The sequence below is a fragment of the Ostrea edulis genome, chromosome 2 (genome assembly GCF_947568905.1).
Source record: "Ostrea edulis chromosome 2, xbOstEdul1.1, whole genome shotgun sequence".
In the NCBI taxonomy this organism is placed as follows: Eukaryota; Metazoa; Mollusca; class Bivalvia; order Ostreida; family Ostreidae; genus Ostrea; species Ostrea edulis.
In genome coordinates this window covers 13,562,705-13,582,909 of record NC_079165.1, presented here as the reverse complement: position 1 = coordinate 13,582,909, position 20,205 = coordinate 13,562,705, and the positions used below count along the sequence as shown (strand labels likewise).

Below are 20,205 nucleotides of genomic sequence, written 5' to 3'. Positions count from 1 at the left end.
TGCTTTTAACCCATTCTGACAATGTATGAAGTTCTTTTTCATATTTAGCCCATCGTCTGGCATAATTTTCGACAGAGCTCATAATAGAGATGAAGTTCTGTCGCCAATTAAAAGACCGAGGTTTTCTGTATTTAGGACCTTTAATAATAAGTGATTTGAGGTCCTCATTTTCAACTATATCAGCATCACCAGTAATGACATGTCCAGCTGGACTATAGTTGAAAGAAGATGAGGAACAAGAACATGTTGGTGGATTACGTATAAGATGGTCTATATTTAAGCACTGGAAAATTTGTTTAGAATTAAAAAGTTTGGATTCAATAGTAGAAGTATAGCTGTAGGAAATACAGGGTGTAGACTTGAACTTGAAATAAGTTGGAATACACGACTGAACCCTTTTATGACGAAGAATGTTGCTTATGTTGACGACGTCTATTCCTCTGTTTGTACATTTGAGCTTAAGGAACTGGCGGCATGATTTGGAAGGAATATCATATATTCTAATGTTTGTATGGCTTTGTACCTACTACGGAGGAGTTATATAGGCAGTGCTGGCTGTCCGACCCTATTATGAATTATCATGATAAAATACTGTTTGAATTAGATAAATGTAATCTTACATGTTTATAATCTCAGTTTTCAATATATTGTGCTCATTTTTCGAGTTAAATCTTATGGATTGTCAAAGAGAGGCAGAAGATCTTTTTATATGTCATTTTTATCATGATAACAATCATTGTATTTTGTACAGAGTAGTGGTTCAAAATTTAGAAATAACATCCAAAGCCTTCATTCATTTTGATATTAAAAAGTAAACTGTACAATAAAGTCATTCTAGTGATAAAATGATATTTGTACTATAACCCTTTTCTGAAAAAAGATGCATGCGAAAGGTGAAGATATCGAACAGTTATCAATTCCATAACCCATTTAAGGCAAACAAAACAGAGTTGCGTAGACACGGACCCCTGCACACACAATAGGTGGTACCAGGCATCAGGAAACGAAAACACTCCCTGTTGACCAGCCACACTCAACGTAAGCCCTATATCTTGATCAGGTAAACGGAACAACCCGTAATTATTGATTGATTGATTGTATCTTGTTTAACGTTCTTCTCGATAATTTTCACTCATATGGAGACGTCACCAAGACTGGTGAAGGGCTTCAAATTTTGGCCTATACTCGACGCTTACTGCCATTGAGCAGTTTTGTTTTTTTAGCGTACCACACCTACTGTGACACGGGACATCCGTTTTTAAAGTCATCACAGAGGACCCGTGACATTCTCAAATGATGCCGAGCTTTGGCGATGTAACTCCCACTACCTATATCTGCTATATTAACGATTTAGGTGTGTCAAACGTTGACTTTCCGCATGCGGGGCAATGCTCTTCCTCTAGACAACCACAGCAGTCAATCAGTAATTACAATCCGTGTATCAAGAACGATTGAACACATGAAACACACCAGACAGAATTTGAGCCAATGATAGGTTGTGCATGTATTGGAAAACTGGTCCGTTATAACCACAATAAAATTTGCAAAATGCTGAATTTAAATGAGACTGTAGAAAACACTTTAATATCAATTTGCTTTTCACTAGCCTGCCTCGATTTAAAAATTGATCATATAAAGAATAAACTCTTGCGTATCGAATCAGTTATGATATATAAACACTATATGCAGGAGATAAGGGATTTTTGCTACATAAATATGGGAAGTTGAAGATGTAGAAGTTGAAACCAATCCGTGTGTTGTTAGCTTGCTGTTAATATTTACTTTTGATATAATGTCTAAGCATGAAGCAGATGTGAACGACTCTGTTGTGTCTTTTATTTCGAGTTTATAGGGATATATCGGATCAATATTTGAATGAAGAATAGTATTATTACTAGATAAAACGTCGTAGATATATCTTAATGTCGAGTTGAAGGCTACCGCAAGATATTTATTCATCTGACGTAGAAACCTTTGAATAAACTCTGCTCAATAAGAAAATTAAACAGGCCAGCTGACAAAGAACATTAAATGAACCCATTCTGATGATAAAATGATAAAAATAAAACATTTCTGTCAATGGTAACTGTACACCAAATTCATTCTAATGCAAAAATGAAACTTCTACGTGAGAAGAAAAAATATCATGCTGTGACCTTCGATTGCACATTTAGATATGTCGACGACGTTTTGTCTATTAACAATAATAACTTTCATTGATATGTCGATTCGATTTATCCCTATGATCTCGAAATAAAAGACACCACAGAGTCGTCCACAAGTTGATGGTACAGGGGTTTCAACAGCCTCGATTGAAGTCAGCATTTCGAAAATTCTATGATTGTTATAACGATCTAGTTCTAATGCTGTCTGATGTGTTTCATACCGATTATTAGGCCGTTCGTGGCACACTGATTTTGACTACAGATAACTCCATTTACCTGATCAGAGCATATTACTCTTCTCAGACGCTTGATCCCACCCCTGGTGTGGCCAGGGGTCCATGTTTGCCCAACTAGCTATTTTGTATTGCTTAAAGGAATTATGAGATTGATACTGTTCGTTATCGTCACTTTTCACTGTACAACATACCTATTATGAGCGTCCACTGTTAGAGATGTTGGTTCTTGAAGACCGGAATAAATTGTTGAGATTGTGCCAGAATTAACAGAAAATGCACGAATATTGGACTGCAAAGGTTCAATCCAGCCAAGAAGATTAGCAATCCAGTCAAATACAAGACCTTCAAAATGAACACATACAAACTTCTAATGTTCTCAGTATTTTATGGTTCAAGGAATTTTGTTTCTAAGCAACACACTGTAGCTAAAACACAATTTCATCTATAATTTCCCACAAATCTAATACAATCTAACAAATGAATTAATAATACTATAACTAATACGAGGTGCAAAGTACACACTGACCTAGTGTACCTCTTCATTGCATCTCACTTTTTCATAGCTCCTTATTTCGGTTTTTTTTTTTTTTTTTTTTTGCTTCTTTTTTGCACATCTTCTTATCTTTCACATACTATCATTAACATGCTGACCCGGTGTATGTTTTTATAGCATCTTACCTTTTCAAAACTCCTCACCTTTTTCATTGCTTCTTTCTTTTTTGCATAGCATCTTACCTTTAGCATACGAAATGTATGCTAACGTTCTAAGTTGTCTAGTGATGATGTTTAATTCTTTAAGAGTGTTGTTGTTTCTGTCCACAAAGTAGATAAGATCTAAGTTGGCGTCCACGGTAAATGTTTCAATAATAGACGGGACCGGTAGAAAGGGATGCACGCCTCCTCCCCCATTAACAGAACTCACTTCCAACATGGAAAACGATGTTTCATTGTTCACGATGAAACCTCTCTTGTGGAACCAAGAACGTTCTATACAATAAATAGTAATGAAAATCATTTGGACTTGCATAAGCAGCAAGTCAGCTAATTTTAATTATGAATATGAAAATAAGCCGAAAACAAGTTCCAGAAAATGCTAAGACACAGAGACTAGATACTGCAGATAATATGTTGATTTTGTAAGTAAGAGAAAAAAGTATTGAGGTACCTGAGCATGCCACGTTGTCTGATTTTGACTGCAGGTAGCTCTATTTACCTGATAATGATATAGGGCTCACGGTAGGTGTGACCGGTCGACAGGGGATGATTACTCCTCCTAGTCACCTGATCCCACCTATAGTATATCCAGGGGTCCGTGTTTGCCCAACTCTCTATATTGTATTGCTTTTAGGAGTTATGAGATTGATCACTGTTCGATTTCTTCACTTTCCATTGCCATTTTGCAAATCTCTGGATTTTTGTTTTCATTTGACAGAGAAAACATCTGAGTTACCTATGCACGTCAAGTTGTCTGTGGAGAGCCGGAAACCTTCAACACAGAGACACATGGGGCCCGTAGGAGTCTTAACACACATGTGTTGGCAGCCTCGAGAGGAACACGGGTCTGCGTCGTAAATGTATGCGTTATACAAATATATTTAAGTTGTTTGTATCATTGGAATTTAAAAACAATGGAATCATAGTAAACGTGTAATCAACGATAACATAATCTAGTGATGTCATTTGTAATATACTTGTTTCCGGCATACTGCATGCAACGTAACAATTTCATTTAGCCGCACCGTTTTTTGTAAAAAAAAAAAAAAAAAAAAAAAAAAAAAAAAAAAAAAAAAAGAATATCCAATCAATTTATATTTTTCTGGGTATGTGTAGAGCTAACTTTGTTACGTTTCAGCAGTATCGTTTAAAGTCAGCATTTCGCAAATTCTATGGTCATTTTAAAGATCGATTTGCCAATACAGTCTATCATTGGGTCAAATTCTGTTTGACGTGTTTCATACGGGCATATCTAATTGAAGACCTACGTTTAATTGAAGACCCATGGAAGACTTATCAAGAAATGAGAACGATATGCAGAAAAACTTATATGATTATCTGATTTGAAGCATGTCTGAAATATCACAAAACACAAACTATTTTGATGAAAGTAAGTTTTAAGGATGTACTCTCCTGATCTGAATTTTTTCAAAAGTATCAAACTTTTTGTACAAACCGTTTTAACTGATACATCTTTATCAGAAAGATATTTAAAACATAAAAAAGAGTATGTTAGTGCGAACTTTAAAGAATTATAGCCCTTCAAAGTTGCGTCTTTGCTGAAACTGAATTTTTCATGAAAATAACCAATTTTCACAAGAAACACACTATAAAACAAATATTGATGACAAAATAAGCTTTACTTTCTTTTATTTTATGAAAATTAAGCATGATTAATTATTTCAATAACTTTCACCTAAAATATATCACCAATTCTACAAAAATGAAACATTAATTAATATAATTGGATAAATATCACACAAATTTGAAGATCTTTTTCATCAAAAAATTCAACCTAGGGAGAATGCCTGTATCAAACTTTTTCTGAAATTTCTAATGTAGATTTGAATCATATTTTTACTTAATTTAAATGAAAAACAAATGTGGGGTAGTGCACATTGGAACAAAGATTTGAACCATTTTGTGTCCCCACCCCCTTCTTACACTGGCATATATTCTACACAATAACAATATATGATTTGTTATAAAATGTGTATTCTTTAATTCATATTTAAAAATTCTATATATTTATTTCATTATATGATAGTCCGAAAACATCAATAATATATGCATATACACAATACTAATTCATTTATAACGAACGAATGTGTAAAACATATGCTCCCGCATCTGCATTTTCCAATTTCCATTCACTGTAACCTTGCTCTTTGACCATTTGATCTCCAATTTGATAGGCACCTTCCCTTCTTTGTATGTATCCATATGTCCAAATTTGGTTTGTATAGATTAGAAAGTACTTGAGTTATTATCCAGAAACCAGTTTAAGCAGTCAATTTCCATGTGGCCATGATGAAGAAATCTGCATTTCCTGGTATGGTTCCTCATATGATGACAACATGATTCATCCCTCTCACTGTGGTTACCAAATGGATGTAGCTAAAACGAAAACATTGGAACTCAATTTATATCAATACTGTAAAATCTTAACAATAGAACAGAATATACTGTTAGATTTACCACCAAATTGTTAATACACCAACGTCAATAAACTCCAATGTTTGTCTAGCCAGGGATGATCTTTTAATGCGTTGCTCAACAAATTGTTATTCTAAAAAAAAATTTATGCAAAATGGTATATATGAATTCGGTTTTGCATAAATGACTGTTTATGAAATATATACTGAAATTCTAATCAGATTTATTTTAAATGTGCATTTTCAATATCCTATAAACACATTTTAACATTATTAAAACTTTTTGACAGTTACCCTTTGAAGGAATGATTTAAATAAAATTTTGATAAAATAATTTAATTTTCTAGAACTGATCAGAAACAAATTATCGATAAAATAGCCCAATAGAAACATATCTATACATGTACAATGTATATATATATATATATATATATATATATATATATATATATATATATATATATATATGTATGTATGTATATATGTATATATATATATATATATATATATATATATATATATATATATAGTCAACAAAATCATCTTTTGTTTTTTACTAATTTGTACACGAAGGGCGTACCATAATTCCCTGAATGGGAGAACCCTTTTTACCCTTTGAACTCTTTTTAATTAAATTCTCTGTATACGTTGGTGATTTTTACAAACAATGATATAGATTACACTTTTTAATCAAAATTATGCTTCAATAATGATACGAGATTCGCTCATGACCGACTAGGCGGGATCGGGAATATCGCAGATCAATTTAGGTACAGATCTACTTAGTTTTTGGATTTTATTTTCATTAAAACAATGTATTGTATATTAAAAAAAACTTACACATTCATTCAATACTATATCAGCAGCTTCTGATTCGGGTACTACATCGCTAACATTCTTTCATTCAGATGATTCTCCCCTCTCGTCTGACACTGTGTACAGTACTGTAAATGTACTGTGTCACCAAGTGTTTGGTTGTGCCTGCTTGTCTGTAATTTTCTTTGTCTGCCACTCACTTGTGAGAATATCGGATGCAGCCTGATCTATAACTGCCCTTTTGCTTCTAACAAATTACTTGTGTATGTTTCTAGACTGCTTTAGAATAGACTAAATGCGACATCATACAGTGCACGTATCTTCGAGCGCGTGATCATGAATGTTGGGAAATGAGAAACAAAGTAAAACATTGCCATGTATTAATCATTTTTTGTTAATTTATTAACATTAGTAACAAACAAAAACACATATCAATGTTCTACTTGATGCATACAAAATAAAACACACGCATTCCCATATTCACAACTTTAAAAGGTATGGAGACACTCGAGGTAAAATTACCACGAGAGTACATCCTTAAAGTGTAATTTATAGCTCGATATGGGGATCTAATTTTTATGTCTTCGACCACTTAGCACAAAAACGATAAAGCGTTTTTTAAAAGTCATGCCTACAAATCAGCTGTTCAATTGTTAATCATTCATTTTACTTTCTATATACAATTTTAAAGGAGTTTCCTGATATAATTATTAACGACGAAATCATGAAATAAATGATTAACAATCGAACAACTGATTTGTAGGTATGCCATTAGTGCGAGTTAACGTTCTTGCTCTAGGTCGTCTAAGAGAAACAAATAGTTCCTCATACCAAGCCTTAAAGATACACTTAGAAACTTATTCCATTCGACGTTTTGTGTATTTTGATATCTGAGACATCAATCAAAGACTCATATTAGTTTTGATGCATATAGCCCATATGTTTATAGGTCTTCCATAAGTCTTTAATACGCAAGTTACGAAATATCAGCTCTCTATGAAAGGAGGTAAATTCAAAACCGTTGACTACGCGTCGGTGGATACAGCATCCAAGGACGCTAGGTGAATAAAAATGGCTGAAACAATGAACGTAACCGATATAAAAAAAAAACATGCTTAAACCCAAACTTAGGTCCTTTCTTTTACCCAGAGGAAACATTGGCCATCGGAGCATGCGAAATGAAGCTACCGGTTATTTTGGAGAGAGAGTACAGCATAGAGTCATCCAAGAAGCGAAAAACGAATGTTGTAAAACATCGAAGAATAAACTTGCTGTTTGTTTGTGATGAAATTTTATTGAGATGGACAAGTAAATTGTGGAATTTACCGGATATTATTTCTGTAGATGTATTTGCCCATTTATGTTTAACGCCCAGTGAGCAGTAAATCTTCTGTGGTGTTACATAGGAGATCGGGGATACCGGCTATTTAAGTGTCACCACGTCAGTGCAGTAAAGTGTCACCCATTACCCGAGGAACACTGGATTAGATTTTTAATGAAGTATCTCTTACGAATATTGTTCAGACTGGTAGTGTATTTCTATGGTAAATACATTTCTGTTTGTCTCTTGGAGAGATTGTATGATGGTAGATTGTTTAACTTCTCTCTCGAAAATGTTCCACTCATGTGAAGACATCACTATTGTCTATGAATGGCTGTAAAATTTAGGGCTATGCTTGACACGGGAATACAGTGTTTTAGCAGGGAGGGTTTTTTTTTGTACTACACAAACTATGACACAGGGCCTCGGTGTTTGCCATCTTATTCAAAGAACTGCCCCAGTTAGTCACCTCTTATGACAAGCAAGAATTACGGAGGATCTATAATAACCCAAGTACCCCTACAGGACTATGTAGAGAGTTATTTTACATTTGACTTAGAAGTGTACACTATCAGAAGTTTCTAAATTTTGCTCAATTATATTTCAGTCAGAACATCTGATATTGTTCAAATTGCAGCAGTGTGTGGAGAAAGAGAGTTCAACATGTATGTGACACCTCAGTCCCCAATAAGTCTTGATTGATGCATCTTCAGCAACCGGACTGACTTTTGTTGGTGGAGTGCTGAAGCATAATTGCAGAGTGGTTGAACATGAAGAACCCTTTGAAGGACTTCAGCAGTTTGTAGAATTTGTAACACTGTTGATTGTAAACCTGTTTTTGCTGGCCACAATATACAAAACTTTGATCTTCCAATTTTGATGATTCAGCTAGTCAAATGTGAAATATTTGATAGTTTTGCAAGCTCTGTCAGTTGAAAGTTGCAAAGGGGTCTTTTACCAAAAAGGATGTTGAAAACTAAAAACAAGATACTCTTGTGAGTACTTTTGTTGGAAAAGATTATGAAGCACATAATGCTATTGCTGATTCGAAGGCGCCGACGGAACTATTTGAAGTGTAATTGTTGACACTATGTAATGCTTCTGATGTGTTCACTTTGAATTACTACACCATTAAGAAATCTTTAGAACCCCTTCTTAAGGCAAAGGTTTTATCTTCCATGATTTCGAAGAAGCTGATTACAAATTCTTTCAGTTTGTCGAAGATGGAGATAATTCACAAGAGGGATCCACACAATGGGTTACGAAATGTTTTTTGTGAACCATTATCTGGTTCAAAGCAGCCTCGAATATCCAAGTCAATGAATTTTATCAACCAATTAGTTGATTACTTGAATAGCTGTGCATGATGACTGACTGTATTGGAATTTTTTCTTTTAAAGGACATTGTGCATACCACATGTATGGTATATATGTTAACAGATCACACATTTTATAGATGCCTCGGTATGTTAATATATGCATTAATGTACAGTGGCATTGCTCATTTTAGGTGGACTTATACTGTTTTTACATTTACCTGGATGTTTTTGTAATTTAGTAAAACGAATACAATAACACTCCATCTCTTATACTTGAGTAGACTATGACTCCAATCTTCTTTCTATTTGTTGTCATCTAATTCACACATAAAACCAGAGGTACGTATTTGTTTATTGATATACAGGGGTATTGCATGTTAAAATTATCTGTAAATTCAATTTTTTTTCATTATATGCAATAATGCACTTATGGAATTAAATAAAACAATTCTGCACTTGTTATATTATTTGTTATCTTCAATTATGTGAAAATCATCGCTATTTTGGCCAAAAATTGTAAATATAAATTGAGATGCTGTGAAAATATTCTGCTGAGGAAGGGCAGTTTTTTAAATGTATCTTAACAATCATTCATATATGAACATAATAAGTGAGTTTGAATGAAAAATCACAAGTCCAATTTTTAAAATATTCATATTAGTGGTGTTGCAGTGCCGTATTCTATACCGTTGAGGCCCTGTATTGAGTTCAATTTTGCACCACCATTATTAAAAAAAACCATGAAACTATGTTAAAATTTCACTTTTGATTATTTAATTAGACATATTTATTTCATATTTGAGGGGAAAATGCAGGATCATACCTCAAACAAAATTTTATGGACATATTCTAGGACTTCTTCAATGGATTCTGATATTGCCGTTTGGCAAATGGGGGTACACGTAATAAAAATACCATAATTTACTCATTATACTGACATCAAGTTTTGAGAAATCACGAGTAGGTCCAGCACTAGGGACCTACCTTAATCTCACTTCTTTGATGGGAGCAAATTTATTAATTACATTTAAAAGAATATCTTTAAAACTGATCCAATTATTTTCTACATATTCAGACATTGTATAACATGACCAGTCAACTTTTTTCAATTCCTCAATAAATAATTCGGAATCAAAATTTTTCATGGATATGATTTTTACAGTATGACGCTTACGAGTTTGACCGTTTGAAATTTTTCCTGTGCAGTAAATAAGATTATTATCACTCAAACCCATTGTGATGGTTCCTGATTGAACAAACCTGTCAAACTTGAACAAACCAGTTTATTCAGGAAACTTCTAAAGGTGAGAAGTCATATCTAGTTCGGTGTATGACGGACAACAATGCCTCAATCAGATCAGCAGGATGTGAATGCACAGCGTATGTGCATGTAGCTATTTTATTTTCAATTCTATATTCAATTTCCAATATTTATGTAGCAATATTCCATTATCATCTACATAATTATGGTGTTTATATCTCTCAACTGATTCGATAGCCAAGAACTTCTGCGTATGATTAGTTTTAAATCGATACAGGCTACTGACAAACAGGTTGATGGTGCAAGGGTTTCGACAGCATCGTTTAAAGTCAGCATTTCGCAAAATCTATTATAACAATCTAGTTTGTCAATCCAACCTATCATTCGGTCAAATGTTGTCGATTTGTTTTATACTGATTGTTAGGCGTTCCTGGCACATTGATTTTGACTACGGATAACTCCGTTTACCTGATCAAGATATGGGGCTTGCGGTAGGTGTGACCGATCGAAAGGGGATGCTTACTCCTTCTAGGTATATGATCCCACCTCTGATATATGCATGGGTCCGTTTTTGCCTAACCCTCTGATTTGTGTTGCTTAGAAGTGTTATTGGATTGATCACTGTCTATTATCTTCACCTTACGTGAAACTCATGCCCCATTTACATTCATTAGTTTACTCATACATGCAGGTCTAAAATTTTGCATGTAATCTTTTAATGCCTTAACGTGCCCTAGCAGTCTATGTATTTGAAGTTATTGGCACAGTAGAAGGTCGATCAGTATTACTTTTATAGGACAAGATAAAAGCATAAAGAAAATCATGGAATATTTTATTGGCAATATCGATATTTTTCTCATGTGTGCATTTTGACAAATAATGTCTCTTCAGTGATACTCAAGCCGAAATTTTGGAAATTCAAAATGACGAAAAAATGGGAAGAGCTAAAACGAAAGCTAGAGTGCCAAAAAAAATAGAGCCAAATTCGTCCAAGGATCAGTGGTATGCATCAGAGAGATGTCATCCTTAATTTTGAAATGAATTTCTAAATTTTAACACTGCAAATAAATATACATCCGTATTTTCAAGCTAGTAACGAAGTACGTAGCTACTCGGCTGTAGAGACCCTCGGGGACTAACAGTCCACCAGCAGAAGCATCGACCCAGGAGTCATAATGTAAGTTATACGGTACCAATTTTGATGTACCAGATCCGCATTTCGACAAATAATGTCTCTTCAGTGATGCCCAAGCCGACATTTTGGAAATTCGAAAAGACAAAAAACTTATAAAAGCTAAAAGAAAACACTAGAATACAAAAATAAACTGGAGCCAAATTCGTCGAAGGATCAGAGCTATGCATGAGGAATATATCATCCTTAATCTTGAAAAAAATTTCTAAATTTTAACACTGCAATTAAATATATATCCGTATTGTCAAGCTAGTAACGAAGTACTTAGCTACTGGGCTGTAAAGACTTTCGGGGACTAAAAGTCCACCAGCAGAGGCATCGACCCAGGGGTCATAATGTAAACGTTATACAGTACTAATTTTGATGCACCAGATGCGCATGTCGACAAATAATGTCTCCTCAGTGATGCTCAAGCCAAAAGTTTGGAAATTTGAAATGACAAAAAACTTGTAAGAGCTAAAAGGAAAACTAGAGTGCCAAAAAACCTGGAGCCAATTTCGTCCAAGGATCAGAGGTATGCATCAGAGAGATATCATCCTTAATTTTGAAATGAATTTCTAAATTTTAACACTGCAATTAAATATATATCCGTATTTTCAAGCTAGTAACGAAGTACTTAGCTACTGGGCTGTAGAGACCCTTGGGGACTAACAGTCCACCAGCAGAAGTCTCGACCCGTGGGTCATAATGTAAAAGTTATACGGTACCAATTTTGATGCACCAGATGCGCATTTCGACAAATAATGTCTCTTCAATGATGCTCAAACCGAAATTTTGGAAATTCAAAATAACAAAAAAATTCTAAGAGCTAAAACGATAACTAGAGTGCCAAAAAAATTAAAAAAAAAAAACTAGAGCCAAATTCGTTTAAGGATCAGAGCTATGCATTAGGGAGATAACATCCTTAATTTTGAAAAGAATTTCTAAATTTTAACACTGAAATTAAATATACATCCGTATTTTCAAGCTACTAACGAATTACTTAGCTACTGGGCTGTAGAGACCCTCGGGGACTAACAGTAAACCAGCAGAGGTCTCGACCCAGGGGTTATAATGTAAAAGTTATATGGTACCAAGTCTGATGCACCAGATGTGCATTTCTACAAATACTGTCTTTTCAGTGATGATGATGCTCAAGACGAAACTTTGGAAATTCGAAATGATAAAAAAAAACTTGTAAGAGCTAAAAGAAAGACTAGAGTGCCAGAGAAAAAACTGCAGCCAAATTCGTCCAAGGATCAGAGCTACGCATGAGGGAGATATCATCCTTAATTTTCAAATGAATGTCTAAATTTTAACACTGCAATTGAATATGCAAGGTGAAGATGACGAACAGTGATCAATCTCATAACTCCTATAAGCAATACAAAATAAATAGTTGGGCAAACACGGACCTCTGGACACACCAGAGGTGGGTCAGGTGCCTAGGAGGAGTTCTCCTATTGAGCTAAACTACACCCGTATTTTCAAGCTAGTAACCACGTACTTAGCTACTGGACTGTAGAGACCCTCGGGGACTAAGGGTCCACCAGCAGAGGCCTCAACCCAGGGGTCATAATGTAAACGTTATACAGTACCAATTTTGATGCACCTTAGTGATGCTCAAGCCGAAAGTTTGGAAATTCAAAATGACAAAAAAATGGTGAGAGCTAAAACAAAAACTAGAGTGCCAAAAACAAAACTGGAGCTGAATTCGTCCAAGGATCAGAGCTATTCATGAGGGAGAAATCATCCTTAATTTTGAAATAAATTTCTAAATTTTAACACTGCAATTAAATATACATCCGTGTTTTCAAGCTAGTAACGAAGTACTTAGCTACTGAGCTGTAGAGATCCTCGGGGATTAACAGTCCACCAGCAGAGGCCTCGACCCAGGGGTCATAATATAAAAGTTATACGTTACCAATTTTGATGCACCAGATCCGCATTTCAACAAATAATGATCTCTTCAGTGATGCTGAAGCCGCAATTTCGGAAATTCGAAAAGACAAAAAGCTTGTAAGAGGTAAAAGGAAAACTAGAGTCCCCCCCCCCAAAAAAAAAAAAACTGGAGCCAAATTCGTCCAAGGATCAGAGCTATGCATGAGGGAGATATCATCCTTAATTTTGAAATAAATTTCTAAATTTTAACACTGCAATTAAATATACATCCGTATTTTCAAGCTAGTAACGAAGTACTTAGCTACTGGGCTGTAGAGACCCTCGGGGACTAACAGTCCACCAGCAGAGGCCTCGACCCAGGGGTCATAATGTAAAACTTATACGGTACCAATTTTGATACATCAGATGCGCATTTCGACAAATAAGGTCTCCTCAGTGATGCTCAAGCCGAAAGTTTGGAAATTCGAAATGCCAAAAAAAAAATGGTAAGAGCTAAAAGGAAAACTAGAGTGCCATGCCGAGAATACATCACTGTCCAGGAGTACTCAGGACTAAAATTAAGTTATTTTATTCACTTGTTACTTCGGCCACCAACTTAGACTTTGATGGTCAGTTGAGAAATTTTACTATTCTTTTGGATATGAAAAGGACTAGTCCAAATTTCATGACGGAATAATAATAAATTGTTTTCTTTTGTTATGAAAAAAAATGGTGATCCGATTGGGGGGGAAATGCAGTTCAAGACAAATTGTTCTTCGGAATACTCTCTCAACTCATTTATAGAAGCAATTATAAATGTTTCAATAATGTGTTACTTTATCGTAAAACTTAAGGTAGTCTATTACACCAGAGAAATTTGATGGAGATGAAAAGTGGAAGATATGTACAACAATATTTTTGAAAATTTTCAAATGTACTTTATTTTGTGAAAATTACAGTTTAAGTAGTAAATAATCTTTAAAAAAGTTAAAACATCTGCTGGACTCGTACCTGCGGCCTACACTTCAGTAATCGGTAAGCCAACCCACTGAGCTACTCGACTAGGTATTCAAATCGAAAGTAGAAAGTCAAACATCGCTGATTATGATTTTTCCCCATGTTTTTAAAAGAAGTTAGCCATTATGACGGTATGGAAAACCTCCTTTAAAAAAGAATTTTTAAAGAGTATTTTGTATCCGATAAAAACCTGGATGCACAGGCACCTAATGTACTAGCCCGGTCATTAAAGAACTTTGATATATATTCATTCAAATACTCAATTTCTGAGTTGGAGGTTCATTCACTATTCTGTTGAACGTTTGTATGGATACATGTACAAGATATATACCTATATTATAGACTGTTTATGTAGGTAACAATAAGAGTTATGAAATCCTAAAAAAAAAAAAATATCAGCCGTTGATATGCATTAAACTGACCATATCAAGAATAATTTGTTTGATTTATGCCATTAAATGAAATATGAAATTATCATTAATTTCCTTTTCTATTTTATTAAATGGAATGGGGTTGATCATGACCAATAAAAGTCTTTTTTGAAAAATGTGTTTATAAATAAAGAGAAAAAGTATGGTGTCCCAGTCAGCTGTAACTAAATAATGTATGAGGTGGATGTTCAAATAAAATATCTTAATTGCTCTTATGAAATGGAACGGGGTTGATCATAAACAACAACAAAACACTTTAAAAGAGGTCAATGTTTTGAGAATCAAATATTTTAAACTATTTGAAAGGATTTTTTTTTTAGGGGGGGGGGGTATAAAATGCATTTATCAAGTGTCTAAATGAATGGTTAGAATGTTAATTGTTTTTCAATTTATAATAAGATAATAATTATCTCTATGGTGAACTGATCAGATGTGTCCAATGTCAATTAGATGCTCATTTTTTTGGATATGCTAAATTATTGTAGGAAGGACAATAAGCATTTAGATGCTCACAATTATTCAATGTTTGATTACAAATTGCAAAGAAAAAACAACTAGTCGAAAATATTCTATGCATGTTTAATCATTGAATTGTATTTGTAGCAGTTGGAATAAAAAAAATATGCTAGCGTTCCTCATTGACAGTATCTTCGTGGTCTTTGGTGATCAGGTCTTCCAACATTTTGTTGGAATGTCCAATGGCACGAATCGTGCTCCTTTGCTAGCTGAGACCTGTTTCTATATTCATATGAAGTAGAATTCATTCAAAAACTTCTATGTGAGAAGAAAAAATATTTTGCTGTGGCCTTCAATTCGACATTTAGATATATCGACGATGTTTTGTCTATTAACAATAATAACTTTCATTCATATGTCAATTCGATATATCCCTGTGAGCTTGAAATAAAAGACACTACAGAGTCATCCACTTTTGCTTCATAGTTAGATATTTTATTGAAAATAGACATTAACAGCAAACTTACAGCTCAATAGTATGACAAACGGATAATTTCAGCTTCTCCATCGCCAACTTCCCATATTTATGTAGCAATGTTCCATTATCACCTGCATATTGTGTCTATATCTTTCAAATGAATCGACACGCAAGAGCTTGTTCTGTGTCTAGGCAGTTTTCAGAGGCAAGCTACTAAGAAACAAGCTGATGGTACAGGGGTTTCAACAATTTCGATTGAAGTCAGCATTTCGCAAATTATATGGTCGTTATAACGATCTAGTTCGTCAATTCAATCAATCATTGGGTCAAATGCTGTCTGGCACGTTTCATACCGATTGTTAGGCTGTTCTTGGCACACTGAATTTGACCACGGATACCTCCGTTTACCCGGTCAGGATATGGGGCTCATGGCGGGTGTAATTGGTTGACAGGGGATGCTTACTCCTCCTAAGCACCTGATCGCACCTCTGGTGTGTCCAGGGATCCGTGTTTGCCTAACTATCTATTTTGTATTCCTTATAGGAACTATGAGATCGATCACTGTTCGTTATCTTCAACTTTCATTTTCACTAGGTATATGGAAACCCTGGAGTAAATTCACAGTGGAGAACTTGTAGAAGAGCCAATTGTCATAACAGCATTCCAACCAGCAACATTTTCCTCGAACACCCCACTTGTATTCTCTGACCCGGAAGCAACAGCAGTAGATTTGTTGCTTTTTGCTACATGTTCAATATCTAAATCGATTGATCAGTTGGAAAACGAAGTTCTTAGATGAATGCATGTATTAGATTTTGTATTACTTGTAGGAGTTATGAGATTGATCACTATTCGTTATCTTCACCTTTCATTTTTGTGTTAATTCATTTTCCAGCAAGAGACTCTCATACTACACAGTTAGCTGCCGAGTGTGGTGTAGGAAAGTTTTCCACCTATATCTTTCCAAGAATATGTATCACAACAAAAGACTCAAAAATCACAGGAATCGAAATTGTTAACAGAAATATGTTTAGTAAAAATGTGGAAGCCAGTTCCTTAAAAATCCCAGCTGCAATTGATGCTCTGCTTAATTTTGTTTAAAAATTTCAAAGTAAAGTAATTCTGATTGATCACAATATCAAATCATATGATTGTCACCTTCTGTTAAATGCTCTTGAATCTTGTAAAAGAACAAAATATTTTTTATTCAATGCATTGCAGGAATTGTCGACACAAACATGTACTATTTAAAATATTTAATGGTACATTGAAGTGTTATTCTCAGTAAAGTATTTTTAAAAATTTTGTATCAATACTCATGATACTATAGAAGATGGACTTGTTCTTTAAGAACTGATTGGACATTTAGACATAGATGTGTCAAATTGGTCATTTTCAAAAGCTTCATTTACTTTTTTAAATGCATAAGAAAGCTGTAGATACAATTAAGAGATAAGAAAGAATATACCAATATTTAATCAATGAAAATGTTGTCACTAAAGCCATGGCGAACAAAATTGCTGGAAGTGGACTTGATTTTAGATATCTACAATTTCCTTATAGAAGAGATCCACACGATGGAATAAATTTGTTGTCTGGAAAAGTCAGAAATAGTATTCGGATGACTAAATCTCAGAAAGTCATTTTTTCTTTAAACAAATACTTTGTGTCAACCTGTGAAATAGAGATTGATGATCGTCATTGTACAATTGGTTTGAACATATTTTATTGTATTGAATACTTACATTGTAATTAGGCACACGCTCTGAAAACTTAAGTTGCTCTCTCCCTACATGTTTATACGTTCAAAATATTATGAATCGCAAAATCATAGAAATGATTTAATTCAGCAATACAAGCATTTACAATATCAATTAGGTATGGATGTCAACAATATGAATGTTTATTGTATGCTATACTCAATTTAACATGTTTTGTTTTGTTTTGAGAGAGAGAGAGAGAGAGAGAGAGAGAGAGAGAGAGAATTGCAAGAATTGAAAAGTAGCTGCGAAAATTATATGTAAACTGCATCGGTATTGATGTGCCGAATGAAATTATCCTATTAAATTTCCATTTTCATTATAAATGAAAATGACTGAATTTCAACACAGTGTATATTTATTCATTAATATCGATTCAGTTATAATTAAAAATAAGTTTTAAAACTACTGTATTTTACTTTTAAGAAAAAAGATAGAGAAAATTTTGATTAGATTGCATGAAAACTCCAATTCACGAAAGCAGCTAGTATATGATTGTTGCTTTAAAAATATTTTTCAAGATAGCATAGCAAATTATGATTGATAATTTGCTTGTAACCGTGATAAATGTTGATATTGTAGATATGGATGCTTTAAAAGAATGTAAAATTTGCTTTGAAAAAGTTCATCATCTTTAGTAAAATTACTTTCTTAATTGGGTGCAGAATAAAATATAAGGAATTGCCTATCTTCAGGCAAAATTATAGGAATTTGTAATCATATATTCATTATATACTTGTTATAAGAAATTTTATTGTTTTTGGCAAAAAAAACCAGATTGTAAATTTAAAATAAGACAGGAGAAATTGAAATTGAAATAGAAACAAATTGGGGGTATATACCAATGAAATTTTCCCTAACATATATAATTGTCATATCGCACTGTATATTCATACTAAAATATTTGAAAATCAACATCAAGTATTTTGTCTATGGACACTTGTATAAGGTATGGTTCAATTTTGTCCGAAAAAAAGCTATTTGTTTGGAAAGTGAACTTCTGTTCACTTTGACGCAACATTAAGACTGATGATCCCATGTTTTCTTCATGTTTTTTAATTAAGTGTACCTTAAGGTGGGTTCTTAGTCCTGGATTTTTGGGGTTTAGGTAGCATTTGTTTGTTTGGAATCAATAAATTAACATTCAGAGTAATGAAAAAGGGCAAAACAGTTAAGGATTTCCATACTTATTTTCATTACAGACACTACTGAAGTCATGTACCCCTAAGTAAATTTTTATGAAATTCATTGGAAACAGTTATTTGTTATTATTTTAAAATAAAAACAACAAAATATTTTTTGAATTGCATTATTTATCGGGAAACATGTCAATAACTAAAACACATGCCATTTTTAATATGTTCATCATGTTTTAGAATGATATGTGCAAAATTATTGAATTAGTGTTATTCTTCAAAATGTTAAAAAAAACAAATAAATGTGGACGCAATTTCCTTATTGTATGGTTTACATATAATTTTTTCTGTTTATATTAGTAGATGTACATCTGTTATAGTTATTGATGAAAAAAAATGCATACCTTTCCTTAATAATTTCAAATCTATAGCTTCCAGGCTAGGAGGTTATAAAAGTTGGCTCGGACTCCAGCTCCAACTCTAGCTCGAAAAAAAGATTTGGAATATGGCTCCAAATAATTTTAGGTTATAAAAACTGGCTCAAGCTCTGGCTCCAAATCAGGCTCGAAAGTTGTCTTGAAATTTTGAGCCGGAGCACATACTCTAAATGTGGGTTATAAAACTTTTGAGTAAGGATATCATACTCCAAAATGAGTATGCCATACTTAATAGCTTACTTCAGATTTAAAGTATGTACTCAAAGTGTCGTTTGCTTTTATAAAAATGACTGCATGCCGACAAATGCCAATTAGGAAACGTGCTCCACACAATATCAGAGACAGATCATGCAACCCTTTAGAAGAATTATCTGCAGATGATGTTTTTGCAAGATATATATTCCTACCACACACCATTATGGATCTCTTGCGTCAGCTGCCAGACATATCATCTCCAACTCAGCGGAACCTTCCAATTCCACCCCTCCTTCAATTACAAGTAACGCTGAGATTTCTAGGTTGGATTTTACAGATTTTATAGGGCTTGCAATATGTCCTATGTAGTCATTTGTACTATTTTCTGTCATTTTTAATGTGAAATTGATGAAATAACGCAAATTTTAAGGGGTTTTGGAAAAAAAGTAAGTTCTCCCAAAAAAAAGTTATTAGATAAATCAAAATTTTGTCATTAATTCTCAGAGAGTAAAAGAAATTTTTGCTTTCTTCTATCGTTTACATTTTTCTAAACAAGATACCACGATTTACCTTAAATTCTATAAGTTTAGGGGGGGGGGGGGGTTACTGTCCCTGAAACTTCTACTTCCCCACTTAAACGGTGAACGCAAAGCGGAATATTTCGGATTTTACCCTTGATTGTACTTATTTTATAACAAAGGTAGGGAATATATATATATATATATATATATATATATATATATATATATATATATAAAAGCACGAAAACCCAACAACACCCTACTTTCATAAAGTGTCGGATCTGAGAAGATACAAGGCCAGTAAAGAAATTTATAAAAGCACCGAAAAGGCAGTTTATCAACAGTGTATCATTCTTGTTACCTATGTAGTTTATTGATACTTGTCGTGTTTCGTGGTGTGTGTTATTTTGTTTATGTAATATACGTCTCTTGATAAAGACGCGGGTTGCATCGAA

The 20,205-nt window shown here is 33.8% G+C and overlaps 1 protein-coding gene across 1 annotated transcript in view; it reads right to left on the bottom strand.

Annotated features, from left to right (window-relative positions):
- Positions 1-20,205, bottom strand: part of LOC125678817 (low-density lipoprotein receptor-related protein 4-like) — a 141,342-nt gene that overhangs the window by 60,923 nt on the left and 60,214 nt on the right. The window contains exons 5-7 of the mRNA XM_056157235.1: positions 3,852-3,962; positions 3,137-3,388; positions 2,593-2,743 (exon numbers count right to left, since the gene is read on the bottom strand). Of these exons, the coding sequence (XP_056013210.1) occupies positions 2,593-2,743; positions 3,137-3,388; positions 3,852-3,962 (514 nt within the window). The remainder of the gene's footprint in view (positions 1-2,592; positions 2,744-3,136; positions 3,389-3,851; positions 3,963-20,205) is intronic.